This window comes from Lissotriton helveticus, chromosome 10, assembly GCF_964261635.1.
Source record: "Lissotriton helveticus chromosome 10, aLisHel1.1, whole genome shotgun sequence".
Taxonomy (NCBI): domain Eukaryota; kingdom Metazoa; phylum Chordata; class Amphibia; order Caudata; family Salamandridae; genus Lissotriton; species Lissotriton helveticus.
The window spans coordinates 32,279,797-32,300,022 of NC_136071.1; the positions used below are offsets into that span (position 1 = coordinate 32,279,797).

Genomic DNA, 20,226 nt, shown 5'->3' on the forward strand with positions numbered 1-20,226 from the left:
CAAGCGTCGGGCCCTGTATTGTCTAGTCGGCGTAACCAAACTTGAGAGGGGCCCCCTGAAAAGTACATAGAGGTTCCCGTCCCCCCCTTTGGACTCACTCAGGTGACCTCAGGCCAGGGTACTGTGCTGCAGGGGCCCCCTGGAGCTCAGGCCCCACCCACACTGGGGGGGCCTTTGTTATGCCACTGCTCGTCGGGTCCAAGAACAATTATGCATCAAAACCATATTTCGGTGTCTTCAATCGAAGGACTACAAGTTTCTTTTTAAAAAAAAATCTTTTTATAGGTATTTACAGGTTGAAATGAAATGAAATGAAATGAAATGAAATGAAACAAATATTTATAAAAGCGCACTGCGGCCAAGCGGCTTCCTGGCGCTGAGGATCACAGCCAACAATTTGCAAAGAAAACCGGGGGGAGATTAGACAGGAAAAGCCTGAAGAAAGAAAAAAGTTTTAAGAGCTTTCCGGAAATGTGAGAAAATAGGGATAGAGCGAATAGAAAGGGGAAGAGAATTCCAGATCTGGGGAGCCCGCACCGAGAAGCGGGTGCCTCCGGTGCGGGATTTGCGGAAGCGGGGAACGTGAAGAAGGGAGAGAGAGGACGAGCGAAGAGAGCGACAAGGGGCATGAGAAGAAACTAGAGAATTGATAAAGAGAGGAGCAGATCGGGCATGGGCCCGGAAAGCCAAACAGGCAAGTTTAAAGTGAGATCTGAAGTGAACAGGGAGCCAGTGAAGGGATTTGAGGGCAGGGGTGATGTGGGAAAACTTGGGAAGACGAAAAACAAGACGGGCTGCCTGGTTCTGGATGGCCTGGAGGCGGCGAGTTTCGTAGGCCGGGATGCCTACAAACAGGCCATTGCCATAATCCAGGCGAGATGTAATAAGGGCAGAAATAATAGTTTTAAGGGCATCAACAGAAAAAAACCGGGAGATTTTGCGGATGAGGCGGAGGGAAAGAAAACAAGCGGAAACGACGGCGCTAATATGCGCATGCATAGAAAGATCATTGCTGATCTTGATGCCCAAGGTCCGAACGGAGGGAACTGGTGAGGGAGGGGGACCGAAGGAAAGGGGCCAGTGAACAGCAGACCAGGGGTTAGAGGGACCACCAGTGAGGACAAGCTCAGTCTTGTCAGGATTAAGCTTTAAATGATTAAAGCTCATCCATTGGGAAATAAAGAGTAGAGTAGAGCTGAACTTGGAAAGAGAGTGAGTAGGGGAGGATAGATCAAAGACAAGCTGGAGGTCATCTGCGTAATTGTACACAGAGACCCCCAGCTCGAGAAGGGAAGAAATAAGAGGGCGGATATAAAGGTTGAAAAGAAGAGGGGACAGAGAAGAGCCTTGGGGTACCCCACATGTGACCGGGAGAGGGGGGGCAGAGAAATCAGAGAGGTGAACTGCCTGTGATCTGCCCTGAAGAAAGGACGCGATCCAGGAGAGGGCGGTGCCCTGGATGCCCGCTGCGCCGACACGGTCGAGAAGGATGGCATGATCGACCGTGTCAAACGCAGCGGACAAGTCCAAGAGAACTAAGGCCTGGGGGAGATTGCAATCAGCCTTCCCCTTCAGTTCATCCAAGACCGCGAGGACCACACTCTCAGTGGAGTGGCCAGGTCGAAAGCCAGCCTGGCGGGAGGCCAAGATGTTATTCTCCTCGATGAAGTTCGAGAGACAAGAAGTCACATAGCTCTCGAGGATTTTCCCGAGGTAGGGAAGAAGGGAGATCGGCCTAAAGTTCGATGGAAGGGAAGGATCCAGGCCAGCTTTCTTCAGGATGGGATGCACAATGGCAGTTTTAAAGAAAGAAGGAACAGAACCCGAAGCCAAACAAGAATTGAGAAGAGTTAAGGGAGGAGTGGGGCAAGAAGTGTAAAGGGATCTAAGGATCCGAGCAGGAGCGCAATCTGCCGGAGAACCGGACTTGACCTTAGCAAGGAGGTCACGGAAGAGCTCAGGTGAGATGGGTAGGAAGTGATCAAAAACAAGAGAACAGCGGAAGGAGTGGTCCGGGAAGTTGGGTTCAGGTACAACCGGAATGTTGGACTTGATGGTTATTATTTTATTGATAAAATAGTCATTAAGGGAGTGACAGAGGGATAGAGAGGGGGCAGGGGACAAACTAGCGCGGTCGGAGGTGGCAAGACTACGCACCAGTGAGAAAATCTCACGCGATTTGTTGGCCGAAAGGGCTACGCGCTCCGAAAAATACTTGGATTTTGCCGCTAGAATGGCCGATTTGTAGCTGTTCAGAAGAGCTTTATAAGTAAGGCGAAGATCAGGACAGTAATTGCGGCGCCAGCGACGCTCAGAGCGCCTAAGTTCTAATTTCAGCGACCTGAGGTCGCTGGAAAACCACTTGTGTGCATCATAGGGACGGGCTGATCTGATCTTTCTGAGTGGGGCGGCCCGGTCGCAAGCCGAGGAGAGCCAGTTGTTAATAGCAGCCGCCTGGTTCTCCACAGAGAGGTTGGTCAGGGTGGGAGCCGATGAAAGTAGAGAAGAAGAAAGATCACTAAGGTCCGTCTTGTTCCAACTCCGGGCCCATGTGTTTTTGGGCGGGGAGACTTTCTCGGGTTGACCTAGGCTGATGGAAAAAGAAATCAAAAAATGATCGGACCAGACACAAGGGGAGATCAAGGTGACCGAGGAGTTACAGCGTAGGGACCAAATCTGGTCCAAAGTATGACCATGGATGTGGGTAGGGGCCAAAACAAGAGGGAGAAAATTGAGACAACGAAGGGTGGCAGAAAAGTCTTTGGAGGAGGAGTCCTCCCTTGGGTCACCCGGCCAGAAGTTAAAGTCCCCGAGCAAAAGTAACGAGGAATTGTTTACAGCCAGAGTGGCCAGGAGGTCCTGCAGGGTGGACACAAATGACGGCATATTTTGAGGGGGCGGTAGAGAAGAATCACCGTCAGGGGAACCGGGAGGTTGAGCGAGCGGGCCACCAAGAAATCCACACCGGAAATACCGGGGTGCGGCAAGAGCTGGAATTGGAGGGAGCGGCGAACTATCATGGCCACACCACCTCCAGTTTTACCATCTGGGCGGTCGGCGCGAAGAGCATAGTGGGTGTCAGGGAGAATGGCCAGCAGGTCGGGAAGGGAGTCCGAAGAAAACCAAGTTTCTGTAAGGAACAGAAAGTCCGGGGCGTCAGTGTCCAAAAGGTTGAAGAGAGCAGATTGATTTTTCACAGCAGAGCGAGTGTTGAGGAGAAGAGCAGAGGCGACTGGGAAACCGGGGGAAGTGCGAGTGAAGGAAGGCAGGGAAGATGATAGAGGAGGGGGAATGGGCAGGACTGGACCAATAAGAGGGGGGACGTAGATGCCATGCGAGGATAAGAGTTTAACTGTGGATGGGGAGGGGGGGGTGGAGGCAAGAAACGAAGTGAGTTGGGCAGAAGAGTACATTAGAGGACGGGCAGGGTCTGTAGCCCCTGGTCCCGGCCGGTCGCGGACGGGCACAGACGGGCTTGCCTTAGGCGCGCCTTCGGCGCGCAAACGGCGCGCCCGCTGCGCCCGTCCGCTGCGCGAACGGTAGAGGCACATGATTTATTAGTGAGAGAAGGGGGGTGTGGCCAGGAAGTGGGCGTGGCCGGAGGAGCGTCCGCTGAAGGCGGCAGGCAAGTCAGAGGGAAGCCGCGGCAGCGTCAAGCTCGGCTGCGCGGGAGGGAGGAATGAGGGCAAGGTCCCAGAGCCAGGTAAAGGGACAGTGGATTAAAAAGCGCGCTGAGGCGCTGCGAGGTGCCAGTGAAAATTAAAACAAACAAAAAGTGGCTAAGAGCTCCCGCGGATGGCAGGGGAGCGATCCTATTGAGGAAGCGAGCTCGTAATCAGCTCCTAAGTAGGTAGCGGCCCCGAAGGGGGCGTGGCCAGGAAGTGGGCGTGGCCGGAGGAGCGTCCGCTGAAGGCGGCAGGCAAGTCAGAGGGAAGCCGCGGCAGCGTCAAGCTCGGCTGCGCGGGAGGGAGGAATGAGGGCAAGGTCCCAGAGCCAGGTAAAGGGACAGTGGATTAAAAAGCGCGCTGAGGCGCTGCGAGGTGCCAGTGAAAATTAAAACAAACAAAAAGTGGCTAAGAGCTCCCGCGGATGGCAGGGGAGCGATCCTATTGAGGAAGCGAGCTCGTAATCAGCTCCTAAGTAGGTAGCGGCCCCGAAGGGGGCGTGGCCAGGAAGTGGGCGTGGCCGGAGGAGCGTCCGCTGAAGGCGGCAGGCAAGTCAGAGGGAAGCCGCGGCAGCGTCAAGCTTGGCTGCGCGGGAGGGAGGAATGAGGGCAAGGTCCCAGAGCCAGGTAAAGGGACAGTGGATTAAAAAGCGCGCTGAGGCGCTGCGAGGTGCCAGTGAAAATTAAAACAAACAAAAAGTGGCTAAGAGCTCCCGCGGATGGCAGGGGAGCGATCCTATTGAGGAAGCGAGCTCGTAATCAGCTCCTAAGTAGGTAGCGGCCCCGAAGGGGGCGTGGCCAGGAAGTGGGCGTGGCCGGAGGAGCGTCCGCTGAAGGCGGCAGGCAAGTCAGAGGGAAGCCGCGGCAGCGTCAAGCTCGGCTGCGCGGGAGGGAGGAATGAGGGCAAGGTCCCAGAGCCAGGTAAAGGGACAGTGGATTAAAAAGCGCGCTGAGGCGCTGCGAGGTGCCAGTGAAAATTAAAACAAACAAAAAGTGGCTAAGAGCTCCCGCGGATGGCAGGGGAGCGATCCTATTGAGGAAGCGAGCTCGTAATCAGCTCCTAAGTAGGTAGCGGCCCCGAAGGGGGCGTGGCCAGGAAGTGGGCGTGGCCGGAGGAGGGTCCGCTGAAGGCGGCAGGCAAGTCAGAGGGAAGCCGCGGCAGCGTCAAGCTCGGCTGCGCGGGAGGGAGGAATGAGGGCAAGGTCCCAGAGCCAGGTAAAGGGACAGTGGATTAAAAAGCGCGCTGAGGCGCTGCGAGGTGCCAGTGAAAATTAAAACAAACAAAAAGTGGCTAAGAGCTCCCGCGGATGGCAGGGGAGCGATCCTATTGAGGAAGCGAGCTCGTAATCAGCTCCTAAGTAGGTAGCGGCCCCGAAGGGGGCGTGGCCAGGAAGTGGGCGTGGCCGGAGGAGCGTCCGCTGAAGGCGGCAGGCAAGTCAGAGGGAAGCCAGACATATAAACTTGACGTTCTTAGGATGATCATCGCCTTGGGCCTTTGTTGCGAGATTGACTGTTCGACATTGTACACCCTTATGGACTGGCTCACAAGTAATATTTAACACTTATTTTCGCCTTTGATGGGTTTCTCGTTAGAGTTTCATTAGGATCTCACCTATAATTTGGTTGAGCGTAAAGCGCACAGGGTGTTTAGATGTGGGGCATGCGTGAAAGTACCGTGAAGAATCATAAAGAGGAAAGATAGGGTAAAATCTTTCAGATGTGCCACTTGTTTCCACTTCTGGGCCCGCTGTTTAGATTCCTTTAAGTCTAGAGGCAGCTATGAAATTGTTCTTATCCTGGGCGTGTAGGTTTATAGCTATACAAGCATCATTACAAGTGAATCTTGTGTGAGGCGATAAAAACACGATTACTATCTCTTTAATACGTTTCTGCAAATTCGTCTAGTGGTGGAATAGAATTCCAATTATTCTAAGACTTTGGAACAGCAGTCATTTTTTTTCAAGATTGGAATCTAGATGTTGCGATACCGCGTCGATGCACAGAGAGAGCCCGCGAAACGCGAACGGAGCGCCTGGGTCGCCAATGCTGTAGACAACATCTCTCTGTATTCAAACTAGAGTGGCTATGAGTGTACCCACAATGGGCCCTAAGCGCGTACCCTTCCAGTGTGTTTGTGGATAAAGAAACCTCTATTAACACTACAATAAGAAAAGATTGTTCAGATCTTACAGAAGAGATGACTCTAGGGTAACACCATCCCATTTCATGGTAAGTGGCTCATTTAAGTCAACTCACAAATTTAGCCCATAGTTTACTAAAGCAGTCTGTATGTTAAGTTCATGGTGCTATGAATGTAGCACACGCTGTCTCGTCTTCACCTGTATTGGGGATTTCTTGGGCCATAGTCATCCCCAACGCAAAAGGCCCAAGCTGCGACACGTCACAGACTATCCCTTAATCTTCCATAATCACATGCGTTCTTATCACGCGGCTAGTCTATCAGGTAATCGTGCCTGCTGATGTTGCCGGCAACAGGTTACCTGCTTGGTGAAAGCTCTGCCTGTCAGAGGAGAGGTTGCCTTTCATTCATTTGCGGTGTCCTGTGCAGTTGCTAAAGTAGGTGTGTTTGTGCTTGCAGTCTGAACATCTGTCATGCAAAGCTTCTAATGTAAAAAGAACAATTGATGGACAGAATGCAGAACAATGTCATACATCCACCCCAGTACAGAGATCTGGGCCTAAATCCATCGCTATTTTGCTCACCATGCCATTCCAGTTTGCACCCATCCATATGCAAATCAGTCTTGACCATGTGCCCCATGGGAACAGTCCAGCCCGAACTGCCAGCCCAGGTCCACCCTGGACTGGAATCAAGCATCCTAGGACCGGTTTTGGGCTTTCAGCCCTCATCAGCCAGGATAGCTTGACTCTAGTGGCATGGAGAGCACGGGACCCACGACTGGGCATACCCGTCCCACTCAGGATGACAAATGCAAAAAGAACAAGTGATGGACAGAATGCAGAACAATGTCATACATTCACCCCAGTACAGAGATCTGGGCCTAAATCCATCGGTTTTTTTGCTCACCATGCCATTCCAGTGTGGACCCAGTGGTATGCCCAGACGTGGGTCCCTTGCTAACGTTGCTACTGGAGTCAAGCTATCCTGGCTGAAGAGGGCTGTAATGCCAGAAACCGGTCCCAGGATGCTTGTTTCTAGTCCATGGAAGACATGGCTTGGCAGTTCGGGCTGGACTGTTCCCATGCGGCACAGGGTCAAGACTGATTTGCATATGGCTGTGTCTCAACTGGGGTGGCATGGGGAGCAAAAAAATGACAATGGATTTAACCCAGATCTGTGACTGGGGGTGAGTGTTTGAAAAGTTTCAGCACTCCGTCCATCATCTCCTTGTGTTTGCTTCATACAAAGCTTCTAAGCAGGGATGTTAACGCCATTTTAAAACCTTTAATGAGTTCATGCTATGGCCACCCTTTCATTTGCTATTTCATGTTTCTTCGAACTGCCCCATTGTTAGGTCGAGCCTGGGCAGCGCATGCGCTGCTCCGCGAGGCATGCTGTATTCGAGTACGGACTTGAAGCTTTGCCCACTCTCTGCCCATATTGTTCATTGGCTTGTGTCACTGTCCTTTGTAAATGCTGGCTTCTGATTCGTTAATAGGTTTGTTAGTCCCTCCTTAGTACCGCTTGTCTTCATTTGTAACCTCCCAGGAGGACTGACCCTTTTACTTCTGTTGTTACACAGTACGTCTTTTTAAGTCTGTATGCACTATTTTTTTTAATGAGTTTCTCCTACTGCAGGCGCGACATGCTTTCCTGCAACATTCATGCGCGCTTTCACTTTCCAAGCAGCCCTTGACAATGGCGGCCGCTTCTTTGAACTGCAATAGGTCACGAATTTACAAGAGTTTGAGCTATTGGCATTGTAAATGACAATGCCTTTTATTTATGTGTTGATTACCAAAACAGATAAACAAAAGGCATTGTCATGCGAGACCTATTGCATTGCAAATGCTTGTTTTTATTGCTCTGATCGATCTAGCATGTTGTAGCCTTGGTGGGAGACTTAAAGACCCCTGATGTCCCCAGAGCCCTCGTTGCATACAGCCAGGAGTCGCCCCTTGAGGTGAGACATGGCTCGGTTCTATTTTGCTGCCCCTTCTGTGTTTTTTCAAGATCAGAATCTCTTCGTGGCTCGCATGGACATTAGACCACTTCTTGATGCTCGTCCTTTGCAGTCCGGCCCCCCCTCCCTTCCTTCCTCAGAGACGTCCCTTCACTCATCCCTCCAGTGATGGGCTGCCGTTGGGGGTCTCTCCCCCGAAACACTGCTCTTTAATCGCACTGTCCCAGGTCTTCACCCCAGGACTGCCGCCAAGTGACGTCACCTGGCAGAGGAGATTCCAAGCAGTCTCTAGAGTGATCGCCTCCAGCTAAGATCAGTCGCTGTACTGTCCGATGGCACTCATTCGAAGAGTTGCCCATCAGTGCTTCCAACGACAAACTTCTCTGAAGATGTTACGCTCCTTGGCAGCGATTGGTCAATGCTCTTCATTTCCATGGGACCTGGGAGCCAATCCCTTCTGAGACACTTGCTTCCGACGTCCCCTAAAGAGGAGTTGAGCTCACCTTGCACAGTTAAAGGATGCCAAGTGCCAGAGGGCACAGGTAAGCGGTCCATACGCTGCCACCCATGCGAGCCCCACTGCAGGGTAAACTGAGTGAGTGCGGGCAGGGGCAGCGTCCAACAGGCGTGTCCAATGGGAGAAGCCACCGATTCTATCAAGGAGGTAAGAACTGCTGTACCCAGCCTGGTGAGAAGCCTCAAGGCGCTGGATCGGATCTGCTCTCTCCTTAGATGTCCGCCAGTGTGAGGAGGCCGGTAGTGGTGAAATATGCACCCAAACTGGGTCTCTACTCACCGTCACTCCCCACCCCCACCCCCACCCCCACAGCGAATGCCAACCTCGGAATTAGAGCTAGTGAATATTTCCCCCAATACAGATCTAACCTCATTGTGGAAGCTAAGTTGGGCGTGCCGAGCTGAGTTGGGCCTGCCGTGCAAAGGTGGGCCTGCCGTGCAAAGGTGGGTCCGCCGTGCAGAGGTGGGCCTGCCGTGCAAAGGTGGACCTGCCGTGCAAAGGTGGACCTGCCGTGCAAAGGTGGACCTGCCGTGCTGAGATAGCCCTGCCATGCATGCTAAAGTGGGCATGCCGTTTGAAGCTCTACTTTTGGGGCTAACACTTGTGTGGCTTCCTGCCAGGGGGAGGTAACACCTCCGCCAGTAGCAGGATTCTACTGTTACCTTTCCTGGGATCACTCACATGTCTCCCCAGGAGGGAAGAAAGCTGTCTGGTGGCCAGCCTCAGCAGATGGCCACGAAAGACTTGGGCAACAGAGAAGCAACTTTCTAAAAGTTGCAAGTAGCAACAAGTTACATTAATTTTGCCTTGGGCATTAAGTCAGGCCTACTGTATCTAGTTGTCTGATACCTTGAAGTATCACCTTTGGCAGTCCCATTCAGAAGTTAGCACAACTGAGCTGTCAGTGTGAAATTCTGTACTACCCAAGGGGGCTACCAATCTCTTGTGCAGTAAAAACTACAATTGAGGGCTTTTACTGTTAGAACATGTTAAACACATCTTCCACTTTACTAAAATGCTGCACCCTGCCTTGGGACTCGATAGCTCTGCTGTTGGGGTGACTCACATTAGAAAGGGAGTTTGGGCTTTGCCATTTCTTAGGTTGGGAAGGTAGAGTTAGCAGTTTAAGACTGTCCGTCCAGTCTGCACTGGCAGACGAGGAGCCATGTTTTACCCCATCCCACTCATGGTGGTACAACTAGTTCTACAGCACCTGAGGAGACACTAACTTACAGGCCTGAGGACTCAAGGTACCATATACTAGGGACTTACAAGTCAGTTAGTCTAACCCAATTGGGTATAAGCCATGTACCTATTTAAGGGTCAGAGCACATGCACTGAGTCCTGATTAGCAGGGCTCAGGGCATTTCAGGGTCATTACAACAGTGTTTGATTTGTGGAAATGGGGGCAATAAGTTGGGGTGAATCCTGAAAAAAGCCTGTTGCCTCACAGGCTCCAAGTACCTCTCTAAATGCTTCGAAAAGAGCAAACACAAGTTTCATCAGACCTATTGAACCATATTCTACCTGCGTCCTTTCTGTAGACGGAGAATATCTTAATTTTTCTCACACCAGACGCTCATTTTATGTTATTTTATCTAGATAGTCTTACTCCACTTTCTTACAAAAAATATCAGGGAAATGTAAGAAGGACAGAAAAAAATTGTAGTCATGGTCAAAGAACCTGGTTCAACAATGTTTGAAACTGAATTGGTCCAAAAGAGAAAAACAACATTTCGACAACTCTCTTTTTGTTAGATGTGAAATTTTCGGTCTTTTTCGATTTATTTTTGAAAACCGAAAGGGTCTGTATTTGTAAAGCGGCCTCGCTTTCCTTAACGTGATATGTTTTTCATGATCTCTTTTAAGTTTGTTTTAGACTCTGCCACCAACTATTATTCTAGTCTCTCTTTCCCTTCTTCAAATGCCAGTTCTCTATTCTGATACCTATGATGTAATACCAGTGATACGGTAACCAAGGCATAGCGATTAAAAGACAACCAGTGGACATACAATTGAAGAACACATCCATATGCATATACAGGTATGATATCTACTATATGATGCTCTTGCATGTATGTATGAATACAACGTTATGACATTTAAAAGAGATTTAGTCTGTCACTTTCCCATCCACTTTATTCCTTCCGTTCTCTGGAGGATATAGCGCTCTCTGATTCCCTAAGTCGCTAGAACACTGAAATGAACTTAGTGAAGAATTTTCCATAGAACCCTGGAATATCTTTTGGGATTTGTTCTCTACCCTCGCATTATCTCGCTTTGCGAGTCCTATTTCCATTTCTTCTGCTCTTGTATAGTCTTGTGTCCCTTGCCTGGGTCAGTCCTGAGGAGGGCGGCTTTGTGGAAGGCATGCTGTTGCCAATAAAGCTTGCTTTGGTCTTACACTCCCATCAGGGGTAGAGAACGAGGAAGGAACAAAGGTTTGCTTAACCTTTGTGTCTTGAAAAACAGAAGGTATCCTGGGAGTTCTGTGAAATCGGCAGCCTCTTGAAGATCAAGTGATGGCTGCCAAGAAAGCACTTTTAAAGTAAGACAGCTTGAAATGTCAGGAACACTATTACATTAATGGAGTTACTACTTGATGGTCAGATTATAAATTCATCAGCCTTTGTACTAACAATTTGCCTGACATGCATCTTATTGTTTTACACATTTAAGAACTGGATGCACCTGAAAACCAACATCAAATATGTATACATCTATTTCTGCCTTCCAACATGGCTTTCAAAGAACCACAGCTTACCTGACCAATCCGTCTATATCATGGCCTCTATATCATCAGTATTATGGATACACAGGCACCTGAGACAGCGACTCCCTTCTAACTACACACATGGGCACCTACACCAAGATACGCGTAATACAAACTTCCTCCTCTCAACATGGCCGCTGAAATTGTCCACTCCTTGCCTGAACCTTACAAATATCAAACTGCTCTTTCCCAGGATAGCTGTCCTATCAGTCCTCCCTCACCTGAGACCGTCGTAAAGACGCACACCCATACACATAAGGCAATGACCCCCTTCTGACAATTGAATAGGCACAGAACAAAAGCCACAGTAGATACGTTATGGGGCTGTGTGAAAAAGCTTGTCAAGATCACATCAAGGCTTGCTCACTTTCAGACCCAATTGGGATGATTAAGGTAAACATACATTGGAACGGCTTATCGCCCCGTACTATATCCACTTAATACACTTTTATCGCCCCGTACTATATCCACCTAATACACTTTTATCGCCCCGTACTATATCCACCTAATACACTCTTATCGCCCCGTACTATATCCACCTAATACACTCTTATCGCGCATACTATATCCACCTAATACACTCTTATCGCGCATACTATATCAACCCAATGCTCTCTTATCGACCGTACTATATCCACCTAATACACTCTTATCGCCCTGTACTATATCAACCCAATGCTCTCTTATCGACCGTACTATATCCACCTAATACACTCTTATCGCCCGTACTATATCCACCTAATACACTCTTATCGCCCCATACTATATCCACCCAATGCTCTCTTATCGACCGTACTATATCCACCTAATACACTCTTATCGCCCTGTACTATATCAACCCAATGCACTCTTATTGCCCTGTACTATATCCACCTACTACACTCTTATCGCGCATACTATATCCACCTAATACACTCTTATCGCCCCGTACTATATCCACCTAATACACATTACTTTCCGATGAATGCCATGTGCTCTCACGATTGACCTATCTTCTCACTTCTATTCAGACGACTGACACACGCAAGAGGTAGTACCAATATGTGTGAATATCTTTATTCGGTAAAAATTTGCTCACCATAAAAGATGACAATATACATTTAAAAACAAAAAGAAACAAAAACACATTTCATCAAATTAAAAATAGTACCAATATAATACATGGCTACTTGCTATAGTAAGCCCCATCTTGTCTGTACCAAACTTAACATACAGTAAACTATTCTCCCTAGACATAGAGCACAAATACACGACCACCATGAAGGTAACAAGTTAAGATCATTTTAGACCAGTTCATAAATTTTCTGCCTTTAGCTTTTTTATACACATTGTACACCTTACATTTCTTATGACCTTTCTTCCTACTAGAGTGCTCCCCTATTACCTTACATTTTCACAACACTAAGAGTGCGTGTTCACGCTTTCAGTGCTTTCGCCTTATCCACAATAAATTCGATGGGCTATCCTGTGTGCTATAAACATTGCAAAAGTTACTTATTGAACTATTACCCTGATTGTTAAATTAACAGCCGTGTTCAGTGTGTGAATACCACCGGCTTCTCCTAAAAGACCTGAGCAGCAGACTTGGCGTGGACTGTGCGCGATTTTTGCAGAAGAAGTCTCCTTATGAGCTCCCCTCACAAAAAACACCTTTTCTGATGGATCCAAAACAAAACAAGGATTTGCTGTAGGAAGAAAGGTGCCAATGCCAGGTGTCAGCAGAACTTCTGCTATTTTAGAAAGATCCCTGTGTTTGTTAGTGAGCACCCTCACTCAGAGAAGAAGCTGCTCAGAATGCCCAAGACGACAGCCTCCTCTTGAGCTCTGGCAGCTGACGTAACTACAAACGAGACTAGTAAGAGAGAAAGCGGACCGGTCTGCCTAAACTGGACTCTTACTTAAGAAGAGGCTAGTGGTGATAGGAGGTGTTAGAACCACATTGCCATGAACCAGGAAGTGATTTTCCCTACAGTGGCACTGACGGTGGTCACAGGCTCTCTCCGTCGCATTTGGCTTGCACCCCTCCAAAATGTCACCCCTACTCGTACTGGATGTACATAACACCAACACACCTGTGTGGAATATAAGACATAAGTTTACAGCGCGGTTGTTAAAACGACCGCGTTGTTACATTGCATACGATTACATCGCAAGTTGTTACAACGAATTGCTGTAGGGGGCGCGCTGGACTTAGGAATAGTATAATTTACCATTCCTACTCCAGTTTGTGCAACAGCATGGAAGGTGTTGGATTGTAAATCCAACACCAACGCGCCCTCTACAACAAGTCCTTGTAATGACTTGCGATGTAATCGTATGCAATGTAACAACGCGGTCGTTGTAAAGATCGCTTTCTAATGGCATGCGATGTATCGCATGCAAACTAAATGATGTCTCCCACCTGTGTGGCGCCCTCCACAACACACTGTAAACATGATATTTCTATTTCTAAAGATCTTGAAGCTTTAGTTTATTATATTTCTATGCATCACCACCGAACCCGCACATGGCCTTGTGTACTGAACTGCTGCTTTGAACATCACTTCTCTGTCTGAAGTGCTTCAATGGTCAATAAATACACATACAGATTCAGATACACATTTACTGAAGCTCCAGAGAGGATGTTGTTGGAGGAGACACGAGAAGAAAAACCTGACAGCAGAATGAAGATCATTGGAATAGTACATGCACAGCTGTACAGTTGTTCTGAGGCTCTAGTGTGTATAGTTCACCCATAAAAGATACAAGAGGCAGTGAGATCATATTTAACACCTGTGATGCAGTTTGTGACCTAGCCGATGCTGAACAGCTCTGCGGCGTGTGTATATGCATTGGCACTTGACACTCCTGGGTATAAATATGTGCTGGAGCTGCCAGTCTTAGGATATCACAACAAGGTACGGTGCCAACGAGATGGACCAAAATCTCACAAGGAAGGCAGAAAACGAGACTTTAGGAAAGTGGTTAATCCTTTTAGAGTTGTATATAGCAGGGCTCTGTTTTGAGGGGAAGCCATCTTTTATGGAAGAGGTTGCCTCACACACGTAATAGTGGCATGCTTCCTCAACGGCATCCTCTCCCCACCCTAGTAGGATGGTACCACCAGGGCGGACTCGACCTCTGTTGAAATGTAAATGTTATGCATTCATTCTGCTAGTGAACTGCTCTATGTAAAGTTAGCATTCTCGGCACCATTTCAAGTTGAGCTGCCATTTTGAGCTATGACCAAAACTAATTTCTATCTCACTCGTTTGTCTGCCTCAGCGAAAGCAGCTCCTCTATTAGTATTTTTTTTCTTTCCCTCCTCCTTGTATTTCTTCAAGGTTGAACTTTGCTGTGCTAATGAATAGACTGTTTTTGTCATCGCATACCTTTCTCGTTAGACAGGCCTGGCTCCCACCTTTGGAGCGGCGGGTACAGGCCGAGTAACCTTGACTCTAAGATAACATGTACCCGGTCCTGAGATTGCAACTCATCCTTCTGTGTCTCCATTGGTAACTAGCGACCAACTGGAAATTTCCTGTTGGTAGAGGCCAGTCCCTCTGCAGCAATCTAAGGAGGCTCGTCAGACCGGACTCCTCTCGAGTGTACTTTCAATAAATATCTTTGGTTTGTAATCTCTACTGTCTGACCGACTCTTCATTTGTGAGGAAGGCTGAGAGGTGGTCGCCAGTGACCTGGATGGCCCTAAGCGGGTCACTTCCCTCACCTCCTCGAAGATTTGGTGGATAGAGGTAGTTCTTGACTAGAACGAATGGACAAAGAGGGATCCAGATACTCTAAAAACACCGTAGAGTGCCTCGGTTATCCCCTTTATTAATGAGGACTCCAGGGATATGTAAGAACACTATATCGCAGGTCTTAACATCTTCACTGAAGCGGAAACAAGAAAACCAAGTTGCCGAACCCCAGAAGATGCACATTTGCTGCAGTGAAGGTGGAAGTCATGAAAACCTCACCTGATCACCTACCATCCATGAAGCAGCCTGCCTCTTCAAGCTGGCAGACCTGGGACAGCTCTAAACAGGCAGATCAATCGAAGAAGAGTAGCTTTCACAGCTTCATCCTCCAACCACTGACTTCTACAGCTCTGAGTTTGCAGCCATTAATGAGATCTCCTGGGACAAGAACCAAGGGCCCTTCAGACATGCTCAAGTAACAGGTCTGGGCTGGATAAAGAGGATCATGTCTCAGGCCGAGGGGTTCAAGGTACATCACCTGGATTGTCATTATCATATGTAGAACCAGCCAACCTAGCCTCCAAGAGAAACAAGAAGTATCCTCTACGCCACGGGAACTCACAAACATTTTCCCGGGGGACGCAAAGTTTGGTCTATGGTGTGACGAGGGCCGTACTGATGCCAGTGGGGGTGTAAACTGGGTGTAGGTGAAGCAAACCATGTATATCTAGTGGCGGTGGTTAAAAATTAAGGTGTTCCTAAAGTTGCAGGCCTAGTTACTTCCTTCCCCTAGCTGTAAATAACCTTTAAATAAGTGCTTGCTGTATATTTAACATTGTTTTCCATGTTAGTGATGAGTCGAGTAAACAGCAGTCCAGTGATGCTGCTGCCCAGGGGTCCGCATATAAAGGTCAGGAGGGCCAAATGCGTCCCCCGGGCCTTACTTTGAGTATCACTGCTCTACGCAAACTGTGACACCTTCTCATGTAGAACCCTGCTTCGCCTCGAGACAGAAAGCTGGCTGTGGTCAGACACTCCGGCTCCAGTAGATTAAAAAATTCTGGCTTCTTAATCTGAGACTTCTGTTTTATGGGCACTCTGGTCCTCATAATTCAGAGGTTTGTGTAACTCCAACGCCACCAAGATAAGTTCTCACCTTGCAGTAGCATCCCGAGAAGACATTGAATGTCGTGGATGGATCAGCTGAACGTACTCAACAACAAACCCATCATTGTCGACAGCGCGAAATCCCTAGGTGTCATACTTGACAAAAGACTCAACCTAATCTCCCACATCAACTCTATTGCCAAGAACGCATGATACCAGTTGCGCCTTCTGTGGGGGATCCGTCGGTTTTTCCAGGAGAAAGACTTAAAAACCTTGGTACAATCGCTGGTTCTCTCAAGACTGGCTTATTGCAATTCTCTTCTGATGGGCCTACCTAAATCCCACCTCTCCCCTCTCAAATCCATCCTTCATTCAGCAGCTCGCTTCATTACAGGGTCCAAACAAAGTGACCACATCACTCCCATCCTGTCTTCTCTTCGATGGCTTCCGATCGAGGCTAGATCTACCTACAAAACTGCCTGCATCACGCACAAAGCCTTGCACACGTCCTCCCCTCGGTACCTGGCAAACAAACTTAAAATGTCCGGAGGCTCGCGACCCTCGCGTAATGCGGAAAAGCTTCTGCTTGAGCCCCCCCGTCTTCAAAAGGGAAAGATCGATGGCACAATCCTTCCTCAGGCAATGCGGTGAGAATCTGGAACTCGCTTCCCCCATTGCTCCGTGCCAGTTCTGCTACCTGGATCTTCAAAGCTGATCTCAAATCGCTCCTCTTTCAAAGACACTTTCAGAACGAATACTTTCATGCTCAGGCCCCTCTTGGAAGTTCACTCCTCATTGCAAATTTGTATTTTTTTTCCTGTTCATTCCTCACTCCTGCGTGCTTTGTTGGATTTTGTGTCTATGTAACCTTCATTTTTGGTCTCCTGTTTTTCTTTGTAATGTTTTATTGTGTTTCCACTGTTCTCTTGTAATGTAACCGGCTCTATTGTACAGCGCTCTGACACCTTCGGGTAATGTCCGCGCTTTTATAAAAATGCACTGAATAACATTTTAAAAACTCTGTTGGGTGTGCTGTGAGGTGACCTCTGCCCCCGGCAGCAGATACTATAGATGAGAGTTGGAATCTTTAAATGATAAAATTGATAAATTTGTGTATTGACAAGGAAAATGTGTTTGCATTTTGAAATTTGTGTCATATGTTCATATCGAAAATTCTTTTTTCATGTTTAAAGAACAAATGTACAATTGATACATCGATAAAGTTGTATTAAATTTGAAACTATCATACAAACTTTTACGTTTAAGTTGATGCATGTTGGAGTCCTAGCTGCCTAGGTAGGAGCTAGGCCACACATTTAACCCCTTCACTGCGGCGGCTATTCCGCCGCAGTGCTATGGGGGCGGGGCGGCCGCGCGGCGGCCCGCATGCTGGTGATGGAACCGCTCCGTCACCAGCCGCGGTTGAGCTGTGCTGATGACGGAGCGGTTCCGTCATGGCCCCGCCCGCTCAATAGAACGCCCAGCGCAGGCGCGGAATCCGCGCCACGCAGGCGCGGCGACAGGGCCATGACGGAACCGCTCCGTCATCAGCACAGCGCCACCGCAGCTGATGACGGAGCAGTTCCGTCATCAGCATGCAACGGGTTAAGCAGATACTATAGAGGCATGATGGGGGATGCTTGGTGCATCTGTGCTTTGCATGGCCAACATTGGGCCAGACTAGAAAGAAGGGTTCAAGGGTCTCCCCTCCACCGTCCCACCACTTCCACCAGGGCCAAGGCTTCGCTCCAACTTACCTTGTTGCTGCTGGGCGCCGGGCTTTCCTTCATCAGCTCCCGGTAGCTGAAGGAGGAGATGCTGCTGCTGTCGCCGGTCTGCGTGCGGCTCGGAGAGCTGATGTCTGCGAGGACCAGGTCTTCAATGCCTGGAAGACAAGGAAGGTGCAAGATCAGAAGCTGCTCAAGGACCTGGAGGAAGAGGTCAGGTTCAGATAACTGTTCAGAGTGTAGGATGTATGTCATTACAACGCATGCTTTCACAACGCATGCCTTTACCACGCAAGTTTTACAACGCAAGTCGTTACAACGACTTGCATTGGGGGGTGCTGGATAGTGAGTAGTTTAATTTACTATTCCAACTCCAGTCCCCGTGGATAGTAGGGAAGGTGTTGGATAGTAAATTAAACTATTCCCTATCCTAGAGCGCCCCCCAGCGCAAGTCGTTGTAATGACTTGCGTTGTAATAGTTGCGTGGTAATGGTATGTCGTTGTAATAGTTGCGTTGTAATGGTTGTTCACCATAGTGTAGGCAGGACTGTGAATACGAGGCTATGGGGCTGCACGCCTGCACCACTACGCATGCCCACAGATGGACTGGTTAACGCCAAGGTGTAAAGAAACCCCAAATCCATCAAAAATTAATAAAGATCATGGGAACTCAGATTACATGCAGCCAGGGAACTTCAATGAGAAGCTGAGGTCCTGAAACCACAATATTTAACAACAAAACTCATACAAGGGCTGGGCTACAGGGAACACTATTCTAATGATACTCCCTGCAGCCACCCACTTCATGATCTGCCAGTCGTGAACACTCCTTCAGCTTTAATTGTGCATCCAGGGGGCTGGAGTGCAGCAGGTAAAGGTAATGTGAGACCCAGAGGCAAAATCCGTGCAATTCTAGTCACATAGACAGGGAGCCAGGCCATGGCAATGTCCCTGGTAAACCTGTGGTGGGCAGCTCTTCTACTTACTAGGCAGAGAGAGCTCGAGCCTTTCAAAGTGCAAGTCTAAGCCCACACCATGGTGAACAGTGAGCAGTGGAGCACGAGTTCCATTTCCACTCCTCCCAGTGGATGTGGAAGGTTGTGGGGAGGTCATGGCAAGGCGGCGATTTAAAGGGTACAGATCAGAAAAGGGGACACAGCCCCATCAGACAGCAGCTACATGTTCCACCCAACCAGTCTCACACCGATGTATCTACTCGTACATCAGTCGATGCACTCACACATCCACCCAACCAGTCTCACACCGATGCATCTACACGTACATCAGTCGATGCACTCACACATCCACCCAACCAGTCTCACACCGATGCATCTACTCGTACATCAGTCGATGCACTCACACATCCACCCAACCAGTCTCACACCGATGCACTCACACGTACATCAGTCGATGCACTCGCACATCCACCCAACCAGTCTCACACCGATGCACTCACACGTACATCAGTCGATGCACTCACACATCCACCCACCCTTACACTGATGCACCTACTCACACACCAGTCCATGCTCACACACAAACACACATCCACTCACCCCTTACACGATGCATTAATCGTACATCAGTCCATGGTGTCACACACACACATCCACCCACCCTCACACTGATGCATCTACTTGCACATGAGTCCATGCACTCACACATGCACACAACCACCCACCCTCACACCGATGCATCTAATTCTACATCAGTTCATGCACTCATACATCCACCCACCCTCACACCAATGCATCTACTTATATATCAGTTCATGCACCGACACATGAACACATCAACCCAGTCTCACACTCATGCATCTACTCACACCAGTCCATGCTCTCGGACAAGCACACATCCACTCACCCTCAAACCAATGCATTAATCGTACATCAGTCCATGGCCTCACACACACACATCCACCTACTCTCACACCGATGCATCTACTCGTAACATCAGTCTATGCACTCACACATCCACCCACCCTCACACTGATGCACCTACTTACACACCAGTCCATGCTCACACACAAACACACATCCACTCACCCCTCACATGATGCATTAATCGTACATCAGTCCATGGTGTCACACACACACATCCACCTACTCTCACAACAATGCATCTACTCGTAACATGAGTCCATGCACTCACACAAGGACACATCCACTCACCCTCACACTGATGCATCTACTTGTACATGAGTCCATGCACTCACACATCCACCCACCCTCACACTGATGCATCTACTCATACATGAGTCCATGCACTCACACAAGCACACACCCATCCACTCTCACACCGATGCATCTATTCAAACATCAGTCCATGCACTCACACAAGGACACATCCACCCACCCTCACACTGATGCGTCTACTCATACATGAATCCATGCACTCACACAAGCACACATCCAATCACTCACACACCAATGCATTTATTCGTACATCAGTTCATGCACTCACACAAGGACACATCCACCCACCCTCACACTGATGCGTCTACTCATACATGAATCCATGCACTCACACAAGCACACATCCAATCACTCACACACCAATGCATTTATTCGTACATCAGTTCATGCACTCACACATCCACCCACCCTCACACTGATGCGTCTACTCATACATGAGTCCATGCACTCACACAAG

The 20,226-nt window shown here is 48.8% G+C and overlaps 1 protein-coding gene across 2 annotated transcripts in view; it reads right to left on the reverse strand.

The window, feature by feature from the left end:
- The window catches only part of GRIPAP1 (GRIP1 associated protein 1), a 555,884-nt gene that overhangs the window by 244,970 nt on the left and 290,688 nt on the right, over positions 1 to 20,226 (reverse strand). For both annotated transcript variants that reach the window (XM_078664658.1, XM_078664657.1), the window contains one exon: positions 17,605 to 17,732. In XM_078664658.1, coding sequence (XP_078520784.1) covers positions 17,605 to 17,732 — 128 coding nt within the window. The remainder of the gene's footprint in view (positions 1 to 17,604; positions 17,733 to 20,226) is intronic.